General features: G+C 37.0%; 2 protein-coding genes across 10 annotated transcripts in view; one reads left to right on the top strand and one right to left on the bottom strand.

Moving 5' to 3' along the window:
• Nucleotides 1-3060: 3060 nt before the first annotated feature.
• Nucleotides 3061-12898, bottom strand: LOC117590610 (putative dual specificity tyrosine-phosphorylation-regulated kinase 3 homolog). 2 transcript variants are annotated; one of them, XM_034283398.1, is made up of 6 exons: nt 12551-12898; nt 11280-12446; nt 10330-11216; nt 4491-5091; nt 4054-4443; nt 3061-3991 (listed from the first exon to the last, which is right to left on the bottom strand). In XM_034283398.1, exons 2-6 carry the CDS (start codon nt 11695-11697, stop codon nt 3690-3692), a joined length of 2598 nt encoding a protein of 865 aa, XP_034139289.1. In that variant the 5' UTR covers nt 11698-12446; nt 12551-12898; the 3' UTR covers nt 3061-3689. The 2 variants fall into 2 exon arrangements, with proteins under 2 accessions (XP_034139289.1, XP_034139290.1); XM_034283399.1 differs by having other exon boundaries at nt 4054-4431.
• Nucleotides 12899-13652: 754 nt separating this feature from the next.
• Nucleotides 13653-23649, top strand: part of LOC117590600 (calcium-dependent secretion activator) — a 46249-nt gene continuing 36252 nt past the window's right edge. For 4 of the 8 annotated variants that reach the window (XM_034283370.1, XM_034283375.1, XM_034283374.1 and 1 more), the window contains exons 1-2: nt 15888-16231; nt 21397-21517. In XM_034283370.1, coding sequence (XP_034139261.1) covers nt 15888-16231; nt 21397-21517 — 465 coding nt within the window. Of the gene's footprint in view, nt 13911-15768; nt 15786-15846; nt 16232-21396; nt 21518-23649 lie in introns of those variants that run through there. The other 4 variants (XM_034283373.1, XM_034283367.1, XM_034283368.1 and 1 more) reach the window with 3 other exon arrangements.

The following is a 23649-nucleotide window of genomic DNA, read 5'->3' as shown; positions in this document are numbered from 1 at the left end:
TGAGCAAGCCTGCTTGCGCCTGCTTACGCCTGCATAAGGGTTATGGGGTATATTAGAATTGTAATCGAAGTGATATGATTCTTGATTAACATCAATAGCCCAGTCTATATTTTGCATATAGACCTCTAATATGTAAGTGAAGGAAATCTTTTAGTCGAATTCAAGTGACAGCGACAATTTTGGTAAGGGAACAAATCCATTCGAATGGTACTCGGTAGGTATAGCAAGCACCAAGTTGTATTTGGTTCTTCTTTCGTACGTCTTCGTATGTTCCGTCAATTCAAGCCAGTGCAAGCATCTCGCGCTTAAAATATAAGGCTGAAAAATATTTAGCCTTATTATGTTATTCGATTAGTATTTTCTATCAGCTCATTGCTTTCAACTTTTCAGACGGTTTTACCAACTGTAGTAAGAATTAATTAATTATTTATTTTAATTAATTTTAGTAATTTTTTAAGACAAAATTGAAAAAAGTTAATTTTGTGTACTAATTAACCTTTTTGCAAAAAACAAACCGCCACTGAATCCAAGCTTCATAAATACTATGGACTATATAATGCAATGGTAAAAAAATATGTGTTAACCTACAAGCACAGACGATGAGCCACATCTTGGAGTCACAGTTACGGTCCTAAACCAGACAAAATTTTTAAATTTTCCGATATGTATTGGCCGATTGGAGATTGAAATTGAAAGCTATTGGCAACCACAGTGGTTTCGAATGATTTATTGAGTATGAAAAAGCTTTCCGCTAGATAGCTTCCGCGTTTGATACCAATCGACCTCGAACGAAATCATTTGACAACTTCAAAGTAGTGTTGGGTGAGGTTCAACCACAATAAGGACAAACTTTTTCACTGTTTTGTAACAGTGCATGAAAACACCAAAACACACCAGAGACAAAAGCAGTTTACGCTGTGGGCTTCTCAGAGTAATTCTGAGCTAATGTCGGCCAAGGTCGGTTTGTATTTTTAAAGAAACTACCACATGTGATCAAGAAACAAATATTTTCAGCGGGACAATGCAACGATGCAAGCCGGTTCAATTTATATGGCCAAAGTTCCTCAACTACCTTATTCTCTGAATTCTCGTGATTCCAAACCAGAAGGAATAGTAGTTTTACCTGAGTAAAACGTTGAAGTCATCTCACAAAAAAAGCCTATTGTGAGGAGTTCGACTAGTCATACTTTTTGGAAGGCATAACAAATTGGGAGACATGCTAGAAATTGTATCTATGTATTTAGAGCTAAACAAAATGGTATGTTCACAAAAAAATAACAAAAGTTGAAAAAAATCGAGAAGGGACGTGTGAGACGCTTCTTACGCGTCACAACTTTTATACCCGGCACAAAGCACTACAGCTGTACCTTAGCGGTTATTTGTCAAACTAAATTTTTTCTTCATCTGTCATCTACATCTACAACACTTCTCACGCCAACACGCTCCGTTAGCTTGCCCCCTTCCCATACACTGCAGACTCACGGCAGAGGAATAGGCCGCACACTGCTCGAAGCAGAGTGTGGGCTATAATAATGATTTAATTGGATCCCAATTTGGTGATCTGATAGATATGGTCATTCTCTCGGAATGGCGATTTTATCGTTTTCTTTTATCTTCAAAATTGTAGATTTGGGAGGTTTTCGCCCTTTTCCGGGGCGTGGCTCAGTTTTGAAATACACTTGTAACAGTGTGAGCATACAGAAGTCTGGATGCAAAATTTGGTGGCTTCAACTCTTATAGTGTCTGAGAACTAGCCGACAAACCAGACGGACGGACGGACAGACAGACAGACATGACTCTATCCATTCGGCTATTGATGCTGATCAAGAATATATATACTTTATGGGGTCGGAAAAGTTTCCTTCTGTGCGTTACATACATTCACTTTATGCACAAGTACAATATACCCTATTTACTCTTCGAGTACCGGGCATTAAAATTGTACTAATTATCATCAACCCGCCCTCGTAGTCTCTGAGTCAACTTTAACAACAATTTAAGCCAAAATGGCGGGAATCTATTAGTAAAAGCCGGTTTAGATCGTTTAGTACGTCGATTTTTTATGCACAGTGTAATTAAAAGTTATGAAATATATATTTCATTTTCTTTCTGTGGCACAAAGCTTACATGTTTAAAATTAAATATGCACAAAAATATGACTGTGTAGTTAATATTTGTAAATGGCGAGACGATGTGTAAGTGTTCGAAGGCACTTTATAACGAGAAGGGACGTGTGAGACGCTTCTGACGCGTGACAACTTTTATACCCGGTACTCAGTAGTCCTTTTGTGCCTTAGTTTTTTTTTATACCCGGTACTCGAAGAGTAAATATGGTATATTGTATTTTTGCACAAAGTGAATGTATGTAACGCACAGAAGGAAACGTTTCCGACCCCATAAAGTATATATATTCATGATCAGCATCAATAGCCGAGTCGATAGAGCCATGTCTGTCTGTCTGTCTGTCCGTCCGTCTTGTTGAGCGCCTGGATCTCAGAGACCATAAAAGCTAGAGCCACCAAATTTTGCATCCAGTCTTCTGTATGCTCACACTGTTACAAGTGTATTTCAAAAATGAGCACCGCCCCCTTCCGCCCCGCAAAAGGGTGAAAACCTAACAAATCTACAATTTTGAAGATAAAAGAAAACTAAAAACGCCATTCCGTAGGGAATGGCCAAATCTATTAGATTACCAAATCGGGATCAGATTGGATCATAATTATAGTTAGAATGAAGAAATTAATTTGCAGTGGCTAAACCCACCCTGTCCCGCAGCTTTTGTTGTTCTTTTCACATTCTCTCATTCACACTCTGCTTCTGCTTCACTCGTCCCCTGCCTCTGCCGACTTTTAACCCACCCCGTCCCGCAGTTTATATTTATTTTTTTTTTGTGTGCGGGCGCTGCCTGTATTGATTCTGATCAAGAATATATATACTTTGTGGGGTCGGAAAGACTTCCTTCTGTGTGTTAAATTATTTCCCCACAAATACAATATACCCTATTGTCTCTTCGAGTACCGGGTATTAAAAAACGTGTACGGAATAAAAATTCATATAAACTGTGGTTATTCATATATTTGAAAACAAGAGTGTTTACTTTCTCGTCGACAGATGTCTAGAATCAATTTGCCACATGTCAGTTTATAGATTGAGCCACAAAGAATTGTAGTTTTACGATGAAATGTTGAATTTCCATCAGCTTATGATAACTTGACCCAAGTTTGATATACATTTAGAAACATTTTTAAAACTGTTTAGTAACAGTAACGTTTTTGTTATCGTTAGAAACAATAGATTAAGCTGGTTATCCTTATAAACATAAAATAAATAAATGTCGGAAATGCTCTATTTATTAACCTCTAAAAAAGGTATAAAAGTGATCATAGATGATATCTTAGTACAAACAATGGTTAACAAAGATCACTAATATAAATGTTGAGGGAGTTTAAAAGAAATAATGGCAAAGTTTTGCTTGTTAATTAACTGCATAATTTCCAGATGCTTGAGATCTATACTGCATTTCTATGTATAATTTGAAGCAAGTACAATGCAAATCAATGCAATCAACTATTCAGACGCCTTCAGCTTTATGTCTTCTATGGCAGTGTTGTTAATAAATCAGATAACAACAAGTAGCACTGCTTTCACTCTTTTAGATGGAAAAAAGCTTTATATCGTTCACCAACTTGCTACACTTCTTTGGAAGATACTTTAAACTTATTAGAGTGCTGTGAAAAATTTTTATTTTCATTGGGACCGATGGACTTATCCATTGCGCAGGTGCTACTAAGTTTAACAAAAGAGGCCGATGCTGTCATGTCCATATCTTCCGCAACCGAATCTGAAACGCATCCGCAACTTATATCAGACGCTGTTAAATTTGGTGTGGTTGAAGCTGAATATACGGCGAAAACATCTAATTTTGTGATTGGTTCCAATTGCATTAATGAGTTGGCCGAGCTGTTGAGCGAGGCAGAAAAGATAGATAAACCTGAAAAATATTGCAGAACTAGTTTAGATTCAATTAATTTATATTATGAATTTTAATATTACGTTCAGTTCCATTATTATTTATATGCGGTAAGTACGATAATGATGACGGAGGATATCTGGATGTAAAGACAGTGCGAGCGACTGTACTGAGGCCACCGGAATCCGCTGAGTGCGTTGACGACGACAAATGTGGCGATATAACACTTGTATTTTTAAAACTATCAGCCAAGAGGTCGGCTGTTAATATAGGTGCAGTTGTCGTTGGTAACGATCCGTCTGAGCTGTTGAGACTTATTGTACGTTTAAATTCTTCTTCAGAAATTCCGCCATGGTTAACTCGACCACTGCAATTGCTGTTCTCTCTTTCCATTGTTAATGAGGCAGATGTAGCAGAGGTTGAAGACACAGTCGTTTCATTCGTAGAAGTTGTATTGATCCCTGAAAATAAAGCTATTATCCCGTGCTCGCGAAATATGTTAAATAATAAGACTATCTACCTGTTACAGGTGATTGATCACCACTGACGTTAGATCCGTTTAATCCACCACAACCGCTTGTGGTACTTGGCGGTCTTGGAAGGCGACGACGTAGCCATGGATGCTTGAGAGCCTCCGCTGGAGTTAATCTTTTATCTGCATCCCATTCCAAGCAACCCCGAATAAAGTTAAGAAATAGCGGATCCTTGCATCCATCCATTGCTTTAGAGAGGCTTTTTGAACATGGGGGTCCTCGAGGCTTTCCTCGACGCGACTGGCCACCAATTAAGACAACCATTCCATCAGACATGGTGCGCACAGTACAATAACGTGGATAACCTTTTGGGCTAAAAAACGTTTTGGATCGCTTTGAGGTGGCAAGTAAAGCTTTATTGGGCATGCCGAGAACTTCAATAATACAGGCAAGCTGGTCGCTTTCGTTTTCACCAGGAAACAGTGCGTGGCCCGATAATAGTTCTGCCAAAATGCAGCCCAAGGACCACATGTCAATAGCTCTGCCATATTTTGCTCCCAAAATAACCTCGGGAGCACGGTAAAATCGCGATTGTATATATGTGTATATACGTTGATTTTCGAAGCATGACGAACCAAAGTCAATAACCTTTTAGAAGTATAATAATATAATTTTTTTTTTTTTAAATCGCTACAGTGAAATTTGATGGTCGCACGACGATAAGTCCGCATTGACCAGGTACTTTAGTTTATGTTAAGGGAATATTAGAAAAAAAAATATTGTACTGAAATTGTTGAACTCAAAAAGAGTTAATTGGCGAGCGGACACCAAAAATGGAATGAATATAATAGAATAATATAATAATGTAAAATGTAAAAACCTAGGAAGGACGTGTGACAACTTTTATACCCGGTACTCGGTAATACAGCTGTACCTTAGTGGTTTTTTCAAATTTCAGATTTTACATTTTTTCTACATATGTATGTCATCTAAATCTAAATCACTTCTCATTTCAACACGCTCTTTTAGCTCGCCCCCCTCCCCTAGAGCCGCACACTGCACGAATCAGACTTTTGAATGAGAGAATGTGCAAAAAATTAAAAAAACGTAGCCACTGCAAATTAATTTCTTCATTCTAGCTAAAAAAAATTTTTTTGAGCCGTGTTTCAACTCTTTTGCAGACAATTATTAAATTTCACATTTTTGGGTACTTGGCAATCTTATTTCAGTTATCTTATTGGTTGTTGAGTCCGAAAATCCTAAGCAGGCTGCACTACTAGCATTTGAACCACTAACGTTTGTTCGGTTAGGTTGTGGCAGCCAGATGAGAATTTAACGCTCAGCGCCATGGCTAGTAAAGGCTAAAATAATGATCCATTCTAATCCAAAGTCGGTAATCTGATAGATATGGCCATTCCCTAGGGGATATCGTTTTTACTTTTCTCTTATTTTTAAAATTGTGGCAGTGGGAGATTTTCGCTCTTTAGGGGGCGAAGGGGGTGTGATATCACATGCATCTTCACGCAACATTTGGTGACTCTATCATCTCTTATAGTATCTGATATTCAGGCGCTCATCAAGACGGACGGACAGACGGCCAGACGGACGGACAGAAAGAAATGGCTAATCGACTCGACTATTAATGCTGATCAAGAATATATATACTTTATGGGGTCAGAAAAGCTTCCTTCTATGCGTTACATACATCCACATTTGTGCACAAATACAATATACCCTATTTACTCTTCGAGTACCGGGTTTTACCATTTTTTTTAATAGTCATTGATGTTAGTAATATACGCTTAGGATTATTTAATAAAATGCAACCTGCATTTTTTATACAAACAAATTCGGTACTTTTATAGGCCTAACACGCAGCCTAGTAAACCAGTCCAGATTTTGCCCAACACGGCAACTTTATTACCCTTAGGTCAGTTCGAATTTATGTACAAATGTGATCTTGAGATTTATGTAACTTCTATAATATATTCCAGGATTCCGTCTGTCTGATTTCGCAGATAACAAAAAATACTATAGTATTGTATTCATATTATTTGCCCAGGCCGCGAGGAAAGATATCGATCGAGATTCAGTAGAGTATGATATGACAGGAGTCACGTTTATTGAGAAAACCTCACGTTAGTTAAGAATATATGAATGATAGTGGAAACGCTAACTTCCGGCAAAAATGTACAAGAAATTCTAAAATAAAATAATGAAACGAAAATGTTATTCTAAAAAAACTCTAGACAACAATTCCCAACAACCAACTAGAAGCCGTCACCTGTTCGATCGTAACTGCAGCAACAAACAGATCACATTTAGATGGCAAAAAGCTTTTGGTCCGGAAGTTTTTTGGAAAATTGGCCAACAAGCCAATTGGCCGAAAGCCAACCTCCAAATAAGGATTGTATTCTAATAAGGTGTGCGCAATGGTGCACGGTGACATACCTTACAAACATAAAAACCTTTGTTAAATGTTCAATTTTCAAATATTGTTCTGTCTTTAATTTTGCCTTAAAGTCAACAAAATAACAATTCAAACGAGAAGGGACGTGTGAGACGCTTCTTAGGCGTCACAACTTTTATACCCGGCACTCAGTACTACATCTGCACCTTAGCGGTGTTTTGTCAAATTTTAAATATTTTCCTCATCTGTCATCTACATCTACAACACTTCTCACACTAACACGCTCCGTTAGCTCCCCGCCCTTCCCTAGACCCACACACTGCAGACTCGCGGCAGAGGCAGCGCCCGCACACAAAAAAAAAGAAATATAAACTGCGGGACGGGGTGGGTTAAAAGTCGGCAGAGGCAGGGGACGAGTGAAGCAGAAGCAGAGTGTGAATAAGAGAATGTGAAAAGAACAACAAAAGCTGCGGGACAGGGTGGCTTTAGCCACTGCAAATTAATTTCTTCATTCTGGCTATAATAATGATCCAATCGGATCCAAATTTGTTGATCTGATAGATATGGGCATTCCCTACGGAATGGCGTTTTTAGTTTTCTTTTATCTTCAAAATTGTAGATTTGGGAGGTTTTCGCCCTTTTGCGGAGGCGGTGTACAAGTGTATTGTAAGTATTTCAAAAATGAGCCACGCCCCGTGTGAGCATACAGAAGTCTGGATGCAAAATTTGGTGGTTCTAGCTTTAATGGTCTCTGAGATCCAGGCGCTCAACAAGACGGACGGATAGACAGGCATGGCTCAATCGACTCGGCTATTGATGCTGATCAAGAATATGTATACTTTATGGGGTCGGAAACGTTTCCTTCTGTGTGTTACAGACATTCACTTTGTGCACAAATACAATATGCCCTATTTATTCTTCGAGTACCGGGTATAAAAATGCCAACAAAAGTTTTGTATACTCTTGGAAGGTTTTTTGAGAATTAAATAATCATTTTCCAGAGCGAAATAAGTGAACTTATAATTTCAAAGGAACTTAAGTTTCTTAAATTAACACAAATACGACCACCTTTGTTATTTAAAATGTATGTTATGCGTCTTGGCATCAATCATATCATTCCTAGAAGTAAGCATGTATCAAAATTCGACCATTCCTTCACAATATACTTTTTTAACTCTTTTAATGTGGTAGAGTGTCTTCCGTGCATGTGCACTTTGATGGAAAGTATTCACCAAAGGTATTCAATTCGGTTAAAATCAGGAACAACGGCTGGCCACTTCAAAACATGAACTTTTCTCTCTTCAAAAAATGGTTTTGTGTACATAAACACATGAATCGCGGCATTATCCTGTTGAAATGTCTAGAAATCTCCATAATGCGTTCCCCAAAAATTAAGAAGATCTTTGTCAAATGGTTGAAAATATGTTTCCGAGCTTATTTTGTGAGTAACAAAACATATTACACACTTTCCAGCAATACCAAATACAGGCCACACTATAAGGAACCCTCCCTTGAAATTTCGAGACATTTTCACATGTTTTGGAGCCTGTATATCCCTATAGCAATACTGATACCCATCTGAACCATCTAATTTTCTAACCATCGATTTTTTCTCATCACTGAAGATGATATTTGGCCACTCCAAGTCCCTAAATTTATGATTTTTGAAATTCAATATGGGCAACTTTATGTCGAGGAAGTAGATGACATTTGACAAGATTGTTTTCTTATGAAATGTTCTGATTTGCCCTCAACATTTGTTGCACTCGATACTTTGATACCGAGAGAACCAGTTCGTGACAAATTTGGTCTGCGCTAAGGTTTTATTTAATTACTAGGCTTTTTATGCGGCGCTTGTCACGCTCTTGCAAAAAATGGCCCGGGCAAGGTTTTTTGCCTTGGTTTTCAGGATCTTTTACCAATTTTCGGATCGTAAAATAGCTTTTGTTAACTTTTCTAGCAAATTGCTATAGTGGAATCCTCTTTTCGCGATAAGTTGAAACTTTTTCACGCTCTTCATTAGAAACATAGCGGTTTGAGACACTTTATCGAAAATAAACTAATTTAAAATATAAAACAGCTCATTAGAACAATAAACTCAGTTGAAACGTTGATTTAAGCTGAAATGAAAAAATGTTCAATCAAATCGGAGCTCTGATGCACTTTTAAGATGCCATCAACTAATAATGTAAGGTCAATTATTTCACACTACATTACGAGGGGCACGAGCTTTTTAAAAATTATAACGGAAGCTTATTGGATTTTCTTCTGAATTTTGTTGTTGCCATTAAGTTGAATATATTTCACGAGTGTCTGCCCAAGATTTGACAGCAGGTCATAAGCATTGTAAGGTGACTTCTTTCGCACACCTTACCACAATCATCTACCTTGCAAAAATGCAACCAAGGGAAAAAACCTTGCCCACCATTACTGCAATAGCGTGACATGTTAATGTGAAAAATATTATTTTTTTTTTTATTTTGTGTGTACCCGGTACTCGAAGAGTAAATAGGGTAAATTTTATTTGTGGGGAATATCGAATGATTGTAACGCACAGAAGGATACGCAATAGATGACAGATGAAGAAAATATTAAAAATTTAAATAAAAAACCGCTAAGGTACAGATGTAGTACTGAGTACCGGGTATAAAAGTTGTGACGCTTAAGAAGCGTCTCGCACGTTCCTTCTCGGTTTTTTTTTCTCCAAGTTTATACTGTTTGACAAATAGAATTATCTCCTATAAGAAAAGTGATAATATGATTCTTGAGAAAAGTTCTTTTGCAAAGTATATGCTAGAAAATATTTAACTATTTAAAAAGATACGAAGTAAATGTATCAGTCTATTAGCCTCGGCGAATTTGTGTATTTTTAAATGTTAAAAACTAATGCATTTTGGTATCGTGCTACAGAGGATTTAATTAAATTTAAAAAGGTGCGAATGATATTTTTGTCAATTTATAGCAACTTTATAGAGACATCAATGAACCACATTTATCGGAGATTTGCAAATTGCTTCCACTCATTGAAATCGGAGTTTAAATTGGTCGCCGCAAAAACCAATTCAGGATTTGTCTTGTGCGAATCTATTGTTTTTTATGTAAAAATCTAGAAAAAGAATCTTAAAGCACTAGTTATAGAGGACGTGTTTTAAAAATCAGTCTTATTTTGAGAATTCAAAATGTCATGTATAAAAATTCACTGACAGATAAATCAAAGAAATAATTGATCACAAAACGAGTAAGAACGTTTGTGATACGTTTGCATTTTTAGTTTTCTTTTATTTTCAAAATTGTGAATACTGCAGCTCTTTGTGGGGGCGGAAGGAGGCGTGGAAAAATTTCGAATGAAACTTGATTCAGTGTAAAATGAAGTCATGAGTCTTCACACAAAATTTAGCTTTTATAGTCTCTGAGAACTAGCCGACAGACAAGACACGCTAGATGTTTATTAATATATAGATAAATATGTATCTTACCTTAATACCAGAACGACCTTGTTGTTTTAAAAGCACATTTTCTGGTTTCATATCACAATGTATAATCTCATTTTTGTATAGCGCATCTAAGCATTGGAGTAGCGAATGTGCAAATTTTCGCACAAGCTGTAGGCTGAAGCCCTTAAATCCGTTTTTCTTAATCAATTCATAGAGGTTAATGCTAAGCAGCTCGAATGTTATGCAAGTGTGATTTCGAAATGTAAAGTAGTCAAACATGTGTATGATGTTCATAGTATTGTATTTATCGTGACGACGTAAATGATGCAGAATTCTAATTTCCTCTTGTGCCTGCCTATGAAACCGCTTCTCATTGCGAACTATTTTTAAGGCAACATGCTCGTGAGTCTTATGATCATAGGCCTTTATCACCTGACCGAAGCTGCCCTTTCCTATTATCTTGAGCATTTCGTATCGATACGCTACGTGATCGTGAGGTATATGAATATAAGCTCCTTGTTCATTATCATAGTCAGAATTGTTTGGTCCGTACACTCCTGGGCGTTTTTTCGCATTAGCTCCAATAAAATAAATTTGAGGATACGCGAGTATTTCAGTGCGCTCATAGGGCGTTAATTTATGCATGTACAATATCATTACTTGTTGCGGAGAAACAACGAGTACTTTTGGTTTTTCCTGTAATGCACTCTTTTGTTGGCCAGACATGATGATCTGCTCATGAAAGGTAAAAGCGTCGTTTTCTATGATCGGTTGAGACGTTTCTTTCAATAAATAAAGGTTTTCGGATTCCGATTCTAATTTATAATTGGGTGTAATAGTACCCCTGCCAGAAGGAAAATCTTTCGAAATTAGACCGGACATCAAATCGGGTTTTGACGAGACTGTTGTAACATTAGGAAGCGAGATTGCTAAAATAAATAATAAAATGGATTTTTGATATTTAAGATATAAATATGCACATATAAGGTCACCTTGAATGGGTTCGGAAATTTCGCATCCATCTGTGGTTAAACCATGTTGAACATTTTTGTCATCTCCAGCATAGTTGGCGATCTTTTCTGTGGGTTGTAATTCTTTTTTATTATCAAGATATCTTCCCGGTGATCCATAGCTACTACTAAAATATTGCACCATATTTCCTTGACAAGAGTGATGGCTTAAATTATGTGAATTGGTATGAGTGATGCCAGCCTTGGTCGGATTTTGATTGATCATCTTGATGTTGGGCTGAGGTATAGATATTGATGTAGCAGGTGAAGATGCTTTTCCGATTTTTGCTACAACGGGCACTGCTTTTATGTCGTTTTTCCCGGGAAAAATGTTAGCATCACGTATTACATTCGTTCCAGATAATTTAATATGATTACTTTTTTGTTGTGTACCAACCATAGTGGCGAGTATTTTTGTATTTTAACGAATTTCTTTCGATTTCTCGCTAATTTTCAGCCAATTTGTGTTTTGATTATTAGTGGGCTTCGGTCCGCTCCACTGAAGTTAGAATACAGTTATGTAACAACTTTTGCTGTCTAACTGACTGGGTGATGGAATACACAGTTTCAGTTTCACACTGCTCGTTGTTGGCCAAACTATTCATTTTTTGGGACTTCCCCTTATGCATACGAAGATGCTGTTTCTCTCATTGCACGAAACATGTAAAACAAATGTATGCCCTGTACGACAAGTTGGCATTGTCTTTGGTTACTTTCCAAGTCGTCCAGGTTTTTTAAGAACGATTTTTTTACTAACACAAACACTTCTCCCAGTCATGGGAGATTATTTATCCGATTTCTATTCACAGATGTAATAACCCAAATCCGGATTGGCAATTAATTTGATTTGCCTATCTTTACTGCAGGTGCCCTTTTTCTAATTCAGACCTTGAACTAATGTCTCACTTAAAATATTTTCATTATAATGCAGTAATGTAGATTGCATTATTGACATCTTCAGTAGCCAGGTTTTTTAACTTTATCCGTTTTTGTTCTGCTCTCTTAATGAAAGCCCTCGTCCAGGCAGCTAGTCATTCTCATTTAGCTTCAACAATTACAAAAAAATGTTCAGCTTGTTGCTCACGTCTTAAACTATGCTGGTTATGAAGTTAGTTCCAGACTCCATATATGCAGTTTCTACTAAATGCACTAAAATGGGAACAAAAATACATAAATTTATGTACTTTAGGGCTACAATCAGTATTTTTTTTTGGGATATGGAACATGCATATGTATGTAATGCAAATACGTACCTGAAAAGAAACCAAACATATTATGTATCCATCATAAGTGGTTCCAAATGAAAAAAGTGTAATTATTCCAGTTTTGTGTTCGGGTTCCTAATGAATGTCATCACATTTCGATTTTTTAAATACATTCCATACACGTATATAGACAAACACATATTGACATTTAAAAAAAAAACACGGACTTATCATGGGCTTTTGAATTAAACAAAGTGTGCAGACCTATTTGACAAATGTAGTAGCAGTATGGTTTTAACATTATATATTAATATTGTTTCTTTCAAGTTACGTTTGTATACATAATTTTCAGGCAAAGATAGCTGAATTCGATTAACTTAGGGTGCCACAATAAGAAACATTTCATAGAGGGCATTGACAACAATGCTGTTTTGAAATATCGTAGCTATACCGATATTTTGTTCCTCAATGCACTAAAGCAGGGCTCTGCAGGGCCCTTTCTATTTTGCATTGGTCAAGGCATTTCTGCTGCGCTACCGAAACACGTACAGTATGAAAAAGCAGCATAGCTTCGGCAATTTGACTGCAATTTCGTGTTTTAGCTACACACACAAGCGCACTGCAAAATATGTCAGTGATGGGTGCCGAACCCTGCACTAAAACCCAGAACTCAGATGCGCTAAATTTTCTGTCGACCGAATCAGGGATGATATTCCTTAGGAATATTAGAAATCCCTCCTGTTTTTAGTCCAAAAGAAAGTTTCCCAGATAGATTTTCGCAGTTGAGTACTTAATTTTAATCTTATTAATGCTTATTCATTATTATTAATTATTCGAAGGATATTATCATAAAAACAAACCACAAATAAAAGTTTTTGTTACACAATCAGTTTTTATTAAGTATTTTCATTGTTATTTGAGGATAATGTTTATGGCTTTAATTGTTAATGAAAACCTTTTTCATGTGAACATTTAACTGATTTTCTTGAAATGGATATTTATAATCCACGATAGTTGGAAATTTAACAAATCAAAATATTTTTCAGGAGTACCCTAATTATCGTATTTAATTTAGAATCGACATATCGATATGTTTATATGGAACCTTACTTATGTGCCGTTGCAACCCAAAATATAGAAGTTTTTCCCTGTTTTAAGAGTGTTCCTTGCTACAAGAAAATTCGATAATATTTAAATTTGATTCGTAGCGTCATTGGATATATCAAATGACAACATTAGATGTTTAAATTGAACGTTTTGTGGATGGAATACAGAAAAGTATTTAGCTACAATTATAATTCATGAAGTGATAAATGTTGACATTAGCATATCGTGAAGTGTGTGTGCTTTACCACCCTATTTGCCCTTGCTTTTAATCGTTCAATATACACAAGCAATGTGTATATATGTACGTGAATTAAACATAATTTCTTAACACGTGAAACCCATTTAGCGAATGTTAGTTCTATAATATTGTAACAACAGGATGTACGGAAAATTGTCGAAGTTGCATTTAAGGGTGACCCAACGAAAATCCATACACATACACAGGGCCGTGCTAAGAAAAATTTGCGTTGAGTTGTAAAACGGCACCCCCAACACCCTGTGTATTCAAAAGTGTTGTTGGATGTCAGCATAAAAGAATTAAATTTACGATATTTAAAAAACCTGCAATATAGTAATCTTTTTTTGTATAGAACATAAGTTATTTGAGATTCCAAATCAACGCCCTTAAATTGTGGCGCCAGGTGCAGAATGGACCCTTCGCAATTCCCCTCCCCCATCCAACTGCGCAAAGAATGAGGACTCATGACCTTATTTACCATGGTAGCACACTACTTAACACTTTTTTTCCGCTTGAACCAAGTTTTTTTTATAGAAAAAATGCTTAATGACGTTTTTTTCATCGGCAGAATTTAATTTTTTTAAACAAATTGTAAATTTTCTAGAGGTAGTGTTTGGACAACTTTGCCAATCACAGACACTTTCTTTGCTTTATAGAACCGTCTTGGAACAAATAAGCTTTCAAAATATAAATTGATTATTTGTTGAAGGTGAACAATTTACGGATAACACTACTCGACAAAATCGAATTTTATTTTTAAAGAACCAGCCGAATTTTTTGATAGATTTGGGGCATTACAATTTTTAAATGAAATATGCTATTTCATATATGAAAACCTGGTAGTTTGGTTAATACTTTTTTCAGAGGCAGCTTTATGATTTTTTTTTCGCTTCGAACCAAGTTGGCGTTGTCTGATAAACTGAGAGCTTTAAAACGTTTTTTTTTAAAGTTGTCTTTTTTTCAATGGCAGAACTTTATTTAAAACATTTTTAAAGTCTGGTATGTTTTAGCAACTGTAGGGCTTCTTTTTTTCACAAAACTTAAGTATCTTACATCTGCTTGTAGTGAATTTAGCCATTCTATGAAGTTGATGAGTTCATATATAATGTATATCCATACACTTTGGGGTTTTAGCTTACCGTTACTAATATGTTGAGCTTTGAAATGCAAAAATGTTAATTTTTCTGAGGTATTTTTTACAACATTTTGACTTAAAAAACTCGGAAAAGTCGAAAAAAATTAAATCCTGTGTCGACTATTTTTTATGTACAGGTGCATTCATTGTACGTCGTTAAAAAAAATCCTAAAACATGTCGGCGTTTAACAGAAAAAAATAGTAGATTTAATTTTGTTTCGACCTTTCCTGAGTTTTAAAGTCAAAAAATGTCACACCAAAATCCTTAATATTTTTTAAACGTTAAGCTAAAACCACAAAGTGTTTGGGTATACATTATAAGTAGATGCATTCATCAGTTTTTTAAAAGCTAAGTTCATTACAACCCGATGTAAGATAAGTTGTGTGAAAAAAGAAGACCTCTTAAAAAAACGTTAAAAAATGACTAGATTTCAAACATTGTCTGGCATAAAAAAAAATATCATCAAACCATTTCTAAGACCCATATCTTTCAGAAAAAGTTTGTCTGGATCGAAGTGGCAAAATCGTGTCGAGTAGTGTAATTGGATCCAAACACTTTTTATTTAGTTTCCCGTCTAGGAAATATATGTGGCTTTAAGATGCAAAAATTATGATTTTGGTGTGGTATTTTTAACAAAATTTCGATATTAAACAATTATGTAAAGTTGATAAAAATTATATCATGGGTTCTTTATTATACAGTTTGACGTTGTCCACTAGTGTTATCCGGTATAATAATAGTGACCTTTTTTAGGGAGTTCACCTTCGATTAATATCTGATGTTAAGCTCATACCAAAAAACGGTAAAAGTTTACCAATCAAACTAACAGCTGCATTTTTGTTTAAAAAAAATCTTAATTACAGGTTTGAGTACGGCGCCTGACTCACCGACTTTCTTACGTATCATGATTGATCCTAGTTCTAGCGAGGAAGAGGGAGAAGAAGATGCCATTGTCAATGTATCAACTAAAGGACGACTTGCAGTACCGTCTAAAGCTGCGGGCGGTATTCCCGTATCAAGTGGTACTTCAAGTCCCGCGGTAGGATCTAACGTTCCCGTATCTGGATCTAACGGTGATTTTGATGGAAACAATAGGCCATCTAATGCCAATACTGCTGTCAATCGCACTGATGCTGGGAATGTTTCTGTCGCTGTGGGAACGGTCTTAGGGTCATCAAAAAATGACCAATTGCATGGCAGTCGCACTGATGGTGGCAACCTTGAGGTTCCAAACAACGGTATTCCCAGGTTCGTTATACTTTTTGGAATTTAGCTAGCATTAAAAATGTCTTAAACACAAAGGTTTTTCTATAATTTAATCGGGAGGCCAAATAATCTTTCAGGCTCTTTCAATCGGGAGGTTTTCTGAATTTAATTTTAAAACAACTATTTCTGAGTTCTCTACCAACATTTCGAGTTGTGCAAAAAAGTTGTAGTCTTTAAAGCATAATAATTTCAAGCATGTTTCACATGAAACTAACGTTTTTATATCCGGTACTCGAATAGTAAATAGCGTATTGTATTTTAACGGATGTACTTTTGTAACGCACTTAAGGAAACTTTTCTGACCCCATTATCTATTCTTGAATAATATCAATAGGCAATAGCATGTTTCACATGAAACTAACCTTTTTATACCCGGTACTCGAATAGTAAATAGCGTATTGTATTTTAACGGATGTACTTTTGTAACGCACATAAGGAAACTTTTCCGATCCCATTATCTATTCTTGAATAATATCAATAGGCTACTCGAAATAGCCATGTCTGTCCGTCCGTCTTAATGAGCGCCTGGACATCAGAGACTATAAAAGCAAGAGCCACCAAATTTTGCATCCAGATGGCTGGGATATCCCACTGTTACATGTGTATTTCTTAGGTTTGCCACGCCTCCTTCCGCCCCCACAAAGGGAAAAAATGGATACACAATTTTGAAGATAAGACAAAACTAAAAATGAAACGAGAAGGGATCTGCACCTTAGCGGTGTTTTGTCAAATTTTAAATTTTTTCTTCATCTGTCATCTACATCTACAACACTTCTCACGCCAACACGCTCCTTTAGCTCGCCCCCCTTGCCTAGAGCCAAACACTGCAGAGTAATGGCAGAGGCAGAAACGAGGCAGAGGCAGCTGACGCACACTGCGCGAAGCAGAGTGTGAATGAGAGAATGTGAAAAGAACAACAAAAGCTGCGGGACATTCTGGCTATAATAATGGTCCAATCGGATTCCAATTTGGTGATCTGATAGATATGGCCATTCCCTACGGAATGGCGTTTTTAGTGTTCTTTCATCTTCAAAATTGTAGATAATAATTGGATTAATATTATAGCCGGAAGTATTTAAGTATGCTTTAAATAAAAAAGCGAAATTGGAAAAAAAAATTATATTTGTTATTTTTGATGCTGTGTTCCCCACCATCCTGCAGCTTCTACAAATACTTGAATAGCATAGCATAGTGGTAAAACAGCAAAACTAGTTTAAGTGCACATATACAGTTGTGTTCAACTCCATCACTTTCACAACTATTTTTGAGACCCCTCCAGTCTTTCGAATTAAACAATTGATACCTTTTTGAATAGATTGGAACGTACGCATTATAAACCGATGAAATCTTAATACATTTGCTTTCCATCTTCTTGTTTTCCATGATTTAAGTCGAGTACCCGTGAAATTTTTGCTGTTCAATGAAATAGTAGTGCTGGGTGCAAGTATTTAAAAAAATTAAAAAACAAATCAAATCAATAAAAAAAGGACACCATCAGTAAGCTTAATTTATATAGTGAATAATTTGATGAAAGAACTGTTTGGACATGGCGGTACTTTTGTTTTTCGAGCGTAGAAGAAATCATTTCTGGGCCCAGTAGAGGAAACCTAAGATTTTTATTAAAAACTGAAGTCAGGAGGTATGATGGAATTGAAAACTAAGTTGAATGTGCTCTTACAATTGTAATTAACTATTTTAACTGAAGAAGAACCCTACAAATTTAACTTTTATGCGAAACACGTATCTTTTGGAGGTTGGTCGAAGATGGTCGAAGGCAAGGTCAAGGGTCTTCAATATCCTCAAAAATTAGGAAAACAATTTTATATCGCTCTGTAAGTTTTATGACAGTTAGTATACGACTGACTAGACATTATTTTATTGCAAGAATTCCCAGAAAGCAACGCGATTGGCTCTGAGAGTATAGGTGTATACAACAAGAACGCATGTGCCTGAGCAGTGTCACAGTGACAAAACAATACTTTTGACTGATAACTGTAAAGTTTTATAATAAGGTAAGAAATAACAAAAAGAATGGGTTTGGCGTTCACAGACATCAGATTAGTGTTAAAGTTCTTGAAAAACCGGTATTGGGCATGTTGAGCTCCAGTCCATACGAAGTGTTACTTCCTAGCATCCTAGTTGGAGCATTTTACAAAACTGTGTGGGCCAGCATACTTTTTCATACATTACATTCATATTTCAGTTGAAAAAACGTTTGAAAAGGATCTTTCAACAAGATAATGATCCGAAATACTCAAAAAAGCTCGCAAGAAATTGGGTTTTATCTGAAAAGATCGGCGTTTTTCGATGATCAAATCAGTCCCTGGATTTGAATGTTATCAAAATTTTATAGGGGAATGCCAAATGCATTATAATAAATGCAATTCCGGCATCCAGAGCAAGTGAGAGCCAGTGGTTCAAAAATTATTGGCTAAAATGGCTATTGAAGCTTGAGCCGGACCTTATTGATTTATTCCAGGCGGGAGCAAGGAAGTAATTAAATCAAAACAAGAAAATAAATATTAAACTTCTAGAAAGATGTAGAGCATAAAAGATGGGTAAAATTTGGGTTTAGTTTTCGATTTTCAAAAATGTTCTACTATTTCATTGAACAGCACTTTTCATGGGTATTTTTGTAAAGTCATGCAAATCAAGAAGATGGAATGCAATTGTTCCAGAATTCCTTCTGGTTCCTAATGTGTGCATTTCAGGCTTTCTAAAATGGTATCACTTGTTTAATTTGGATGATTGAAAATGTCTTAAAAATAGCTTTGAAAGTGGTGAGGTCCGGCACTACTATTTTATTGAACACATATATATGTAATATATAATATAGTCAAAAGTAAAGAAGATATCGTCCTCCTGTTTTATCCTATGTTAATTATGTGGACCATATACAGTTGCGGCAAAAATAATAGCACCGCGATGTACAACAGTTTTTTCTTCATCTGTCATCTACATCTGCCCGTCTGTCCGTCCGTCCGTGTTGTTTGTCGGCTAGTTCTCAGAGACTATAAGACCTAGAGACACAAACTTTTGGCTCCGGACTGCTGCATGCTCACACTGAAACCAGTGTATTTCAAAAATTAGCCCCGCCCCCTTCCGCCCCCGTAAAAGGACGAAAACCTCCCAATTTTACAATTTTGAAGATAAAAGCAAACTTACAACGCCATTCCGTAGGGAATGGCCATATCTATCAGATCACCAAAAGGGATTCGATGGGATTATTATTATAGCCAGAATGAATAAATTAATTTGCAGTGGCTAAACCCACCCTGTCCCGCAGCTCTTGTTGTTCTTTTTATACCCGGTACTCGAAGAGTAAATAGGGTATATTGTATTTGTGGGGAATAACGGTTGTATGTAACGCACAGAAGGAAACGTTTCCGACCCCATAAAGTATATATATTCTTGCTCAGCATCAATAGACGAGTCGATAGAGCCATGTCTGTCTGTCCGTCTGTCTGTCTTGTTTGTCGGCTAGTTCTCAGAGACTATAAGAGTTAGAGCCACCAAATTTTAGCTATTTTTTGTTGTTTTGTTGTTTTCACATTCTCTCATTCACACTCTGCTTCTGCTTCACTCGGCCTCGGCCTCTGCCCTCCACCTGGCGCTGACTCTTCCGACTTTTAATCCACCCCGTCCCGCAGCTTATATTTGTTTTTTTTTTTGTGTGAGGGCGCTGCCTCTGCGTCTGCCGCAAGTCAGCAGTATGTGGGTCTAGGGAAGGGCGGCGAGCGTGTTGGTGTGAGAAGTGTTGTAGATGTAGATGACAGATGAAGAAAAAATTTAAAATTTGACAAAACACAGCTGAGGTGCAGATGCACTATTGTCCCAATGACCAGTTTTGGTGGCTGTTTACGCCAAATTAGCGCAAAGGGCTTATGGCCGGGAGCAATTAGTATTTTGTATAAGTAAAATGAATTTGTAGCATTAAGATATTGAATTGTTGCATTTACGACATACTCACAGAAGTTTGTTGCTATGAATACGATAGAGAAAGAGGAAGAACATGCATTTAATAGGTGAATATCGAAATTGAAAAGAAGAAGAGATTAAATTGATTTGAATTCCGACTCGGTCAAATCAGCAGCACTTGGCTTTTTATTTCGAGATTTTGATTCCGAACTGGTTGCGAGGAGTTGCGGAAACAGTGGCCAAAAGCTAATTTTTAAAAGTTAAAACCAAGACTAGGTTTTTAACGCTCTGTATTAGAAAAAGAGTGACCATCAAAGTTGCGTATAAGAAATTTTCATAGATGGCGCCACTTTCGAAAAATCTGCTGTGAAACCTAGCGGTCATTATTGCACAGAATGTGCGGGGAAAAAGTACCAAATTTATTGCTGTTTTAAATATCTCATAAATTGGAAAATACGATTAACTGATCCAATTTTTTTGCATTTTATTAAGTAGGCTTTTTTCTACGTGTTCTGTAATGTGAACGAATATAGTGGTTGGCGATGTCTTCTACATCTAGATGTAGTCCTGAGTGCCGGGTATAAAAGTTGTGACGCGTAAGAAGCGTCTCACACGTCCCTTCTTGTTTTTTTTGTGTGCGGGCGCTGCCTCTGCACATGCCGTGAGTCTGCAGTGTGTGGGTCTAGGGAAGGTCGCGAGCTAAAGGAGCGTGTTGGTGTGAGAAGTGTTGTAGTAGATGTAGATGACGGATGAAGAAAAAATTTCAAATTTGACAAAACACCGCTAAGGTGCAGATGTAGTACTGAGTGCCTGGTCCCTTCTCGTTTAAAATGTGACAGTGAGTTGGTTAGCTCATTTCGTGAATGTAAATCCAGCTGCAAGCAACTCATCTATGGACAAAATAGAATAATAATACAGCAGTTAAGCCCGCCAGCTCATCTGCAAAGACAACAAGCAACCTTTTCTTCTTATCACAATAACCATCATCAGCAGAAAAAAATATACAATCCACATAAAGAGTTCACTATTGAAGAACCATACTTGCACACAAGTTTTACCGATCAGAAAGTTGTTGCTGTTAGGGCTGTGACTGATATATCCTATATACCTGGGAATAAAACTCAGTCACACCTGTACAGTAGCAGCATTAACCGTGTTCGGTCATCAGTGGATCCTCAATTCCAGGAGGTAATACGAAGTAATAATCAATTGTTGCTATCATCATCTAGTGGTGTTTCGCAAGAAACATTAAATCAGAGTATTGGATCTTCGAGGGCCAACTCACTGCCACGACCTTTGTCACCATCACCATCCGTTAACAGCGAGAAGCCTGAAACAGGGGATCCACATGTAAGTACATTTGAATATAATTAAGTAATAATAAAGTGTGTTTTCCTCCTGCGATTAATAAATTTGTTTAGTGTTTTAATAACACTACTTGACGAAATATAACTTTTTTTCGTCAAGGAAGCAAACCAACACTTTCCGATAGTCTATGTCAAAACTTTTTATACCCGGTACTCGAAGAGTAAATAGGGTATATTGTATTTGTGCGAATAACGGTTGTATGTAACGCACGGCTCGTTCTCAGAGACTATAAGAGCTAGAGCCACCAAATTTTGGCTCCGGACTGCTGTATGCTCACACTGAAACCAGTGTATTTCAAAAATTAGCCCCGCCCCCGCAAAAGGGCGAAAACCTACCAAACCTACAATTTTGAAGATAAAAGAAAACTAAACGCCATTCCGTAGTGAATGGCCATATCTATCAGATCACCAAATTGGGATCCGATCGGATCATTATTATAGCCACAATGAAGAAATTAATTTGCAGTGGCTAAACCCCCCCCCCCTGTCCCGCAGCTTTTGTTGTTCTTTTCACATTCTCTCATTCACACTCTGCTTCTGCTTCACTCGGCCCCTGCCTCTGCCCTCCCCCTGGCGCTGACTCTTCCGACTTTTAACCCACCCCGTCCCGCAGCTTATATTTGTTTTTTTTTTTGTGTGAGGGCGCTGCCTCTGCGTCTGCCGCAAGTCAGCAGTATGTGTGTCTAGGGAAGGGCGGCGAGCGTGTTGGTGCGAGAAGTGTTGTAGATGTAGATGACAGATGAAGAAAAAATTTAATATTTGACAAAACAGCTGAGGTGCAGATACACTATTGTCCCAATGACCAGTTTTGGTGGCTGTTTACGCCAAATTAGCTCAAGGCTTATGGCCGGGAGCAATAAGTATTTTGTATAAGTAAAATGAATTTGTAGCATTAAGCTATTGAATTGTTGCATTTACGACATACTGACAGAAGTTTGTTGCTATAGAACATGCATGTAATACGCTCTGTATTAGAAAAAGAGTGGTCATCAAAGTGGCGTACCAGAAAATTTCATAGATGGCGCCACTTTCGAAAAATCTGCTGTGAAACCTAGCGGTCATTATTGCACAGAATGTGCAGGGAAAAAGTACCAATTTTATTGCTGTTTTAAATATCTCATAAATTGGAAAATACGATTAACTGATCCAATTTTTTTGATGCATTTTATTTAGTAGGTAAACGTAGTAAAAACTACGTGTTCTGTAATGTGAACGATATCTAGTGGTTGGCGATGTCTTCTACATCTAGATGTAATCCTGAGTGCCGGGTATAAAAGTTGTGACGCGTAAGAAGCGTCTCACACGTCCCTTCTCGTTTTTTCAAGAATTGTTAAAAACTGATATTTTTGGCTAAGGCATTTTTAGAGATAGCTTTTCAATTTCGTAGACAACTTAAGTATATTTGATTTGGTTGTTAAGAACCATTCTGAAAAGCAATTTGTTGCAGCTAAAGATGTGGCCCAAACACTTGGTTTTTATACCCGGTAATAGGGTATATTGTATTTGTGGGGACAATTGGATGTATGTAACGCACAGAAGGAAACGTTTCCGACCCCATAAAGTATATATATTTTTCATAATAATCAATAGGTGAGTCGATTGAGCCATGTCTGTCTGTCCGTCCGTCCGTCTGTCTTGTTGGGCGCCTGGATCTTAGAGACTATAAAAGCTAGAGCTCCCAAATTTTGCATCCAGACTTCTAAAATAGCCACAATGAAAAAATTAATTTCCAGTATCTAAACCCACCCCGATCCGCAGCTTGGCGTGCAGAGTGATCTAAATTATGTGAATGTAAATGTTAAATTAAAAAAAAACACTAAGGTGCGGATGTTGTACCTAGTACCGCGTCGTTTAAAATATAGCTTGTCAAAAAAACATCATTTATTAATTTGAAAGATAAATATTCCACACCAAGGTCCGCAGCTCATCGAAACCAAGGATGCCCTTTCCGACTGAACTATACATATGCCGCTTAATCATTTTAACAGCAGCCTCCCAAAGTCCGCCAAATTGGGGGATCGAGGTACATACATCCGTCTTGTAGTGGAAAGGTCCTCAGTAATTGATTCCGGTCACAGTGAATGCCGGTGACTTCTCACCAAAATTAGGTCGGTA

Source organism: Drosophila guanche, unplaced genomic scaffold, assembly GCF_900245975.1.
Source record: "Drosophila guanche unplaced genomic scaffold, DGUA_6, whole genome shotgun sequence".
Taxonomy (NCBI): Eukaryota; Metazoa; Arthropoda; class Insecta; order Diptera; family Drosophilidae; genus Drosophila; species Drosophila guanche.
This window is presented reverse-complemented; position numbering and strand designations above follow the sequence as displayed.

Excerpts from the sequence above, each read along its gene's own strand:
- LOC117590610 (XM_034283398.1), bottom strand. The coding sequence starts at position 11,697 with ATGGTTGGTACACAACAAAAAAGTAATCATATTAAATTATCTGGAACG. Across the intron at positions 5,092-10,329 it reads AAGGTCGTTCTGGTATTAAG|GTTATTGACTTTGGTTCGTC; the intron begins GTAAGATACATA and ends TACTTCTAAAAG. Across the intron at positions 3,992-4,053 it reads AAATAATAATGGAACTGAAC|GTTTATCTATCTTTTCTGCC; the intron begins GTAATATTAAAA and ends AATATTTTTCAG.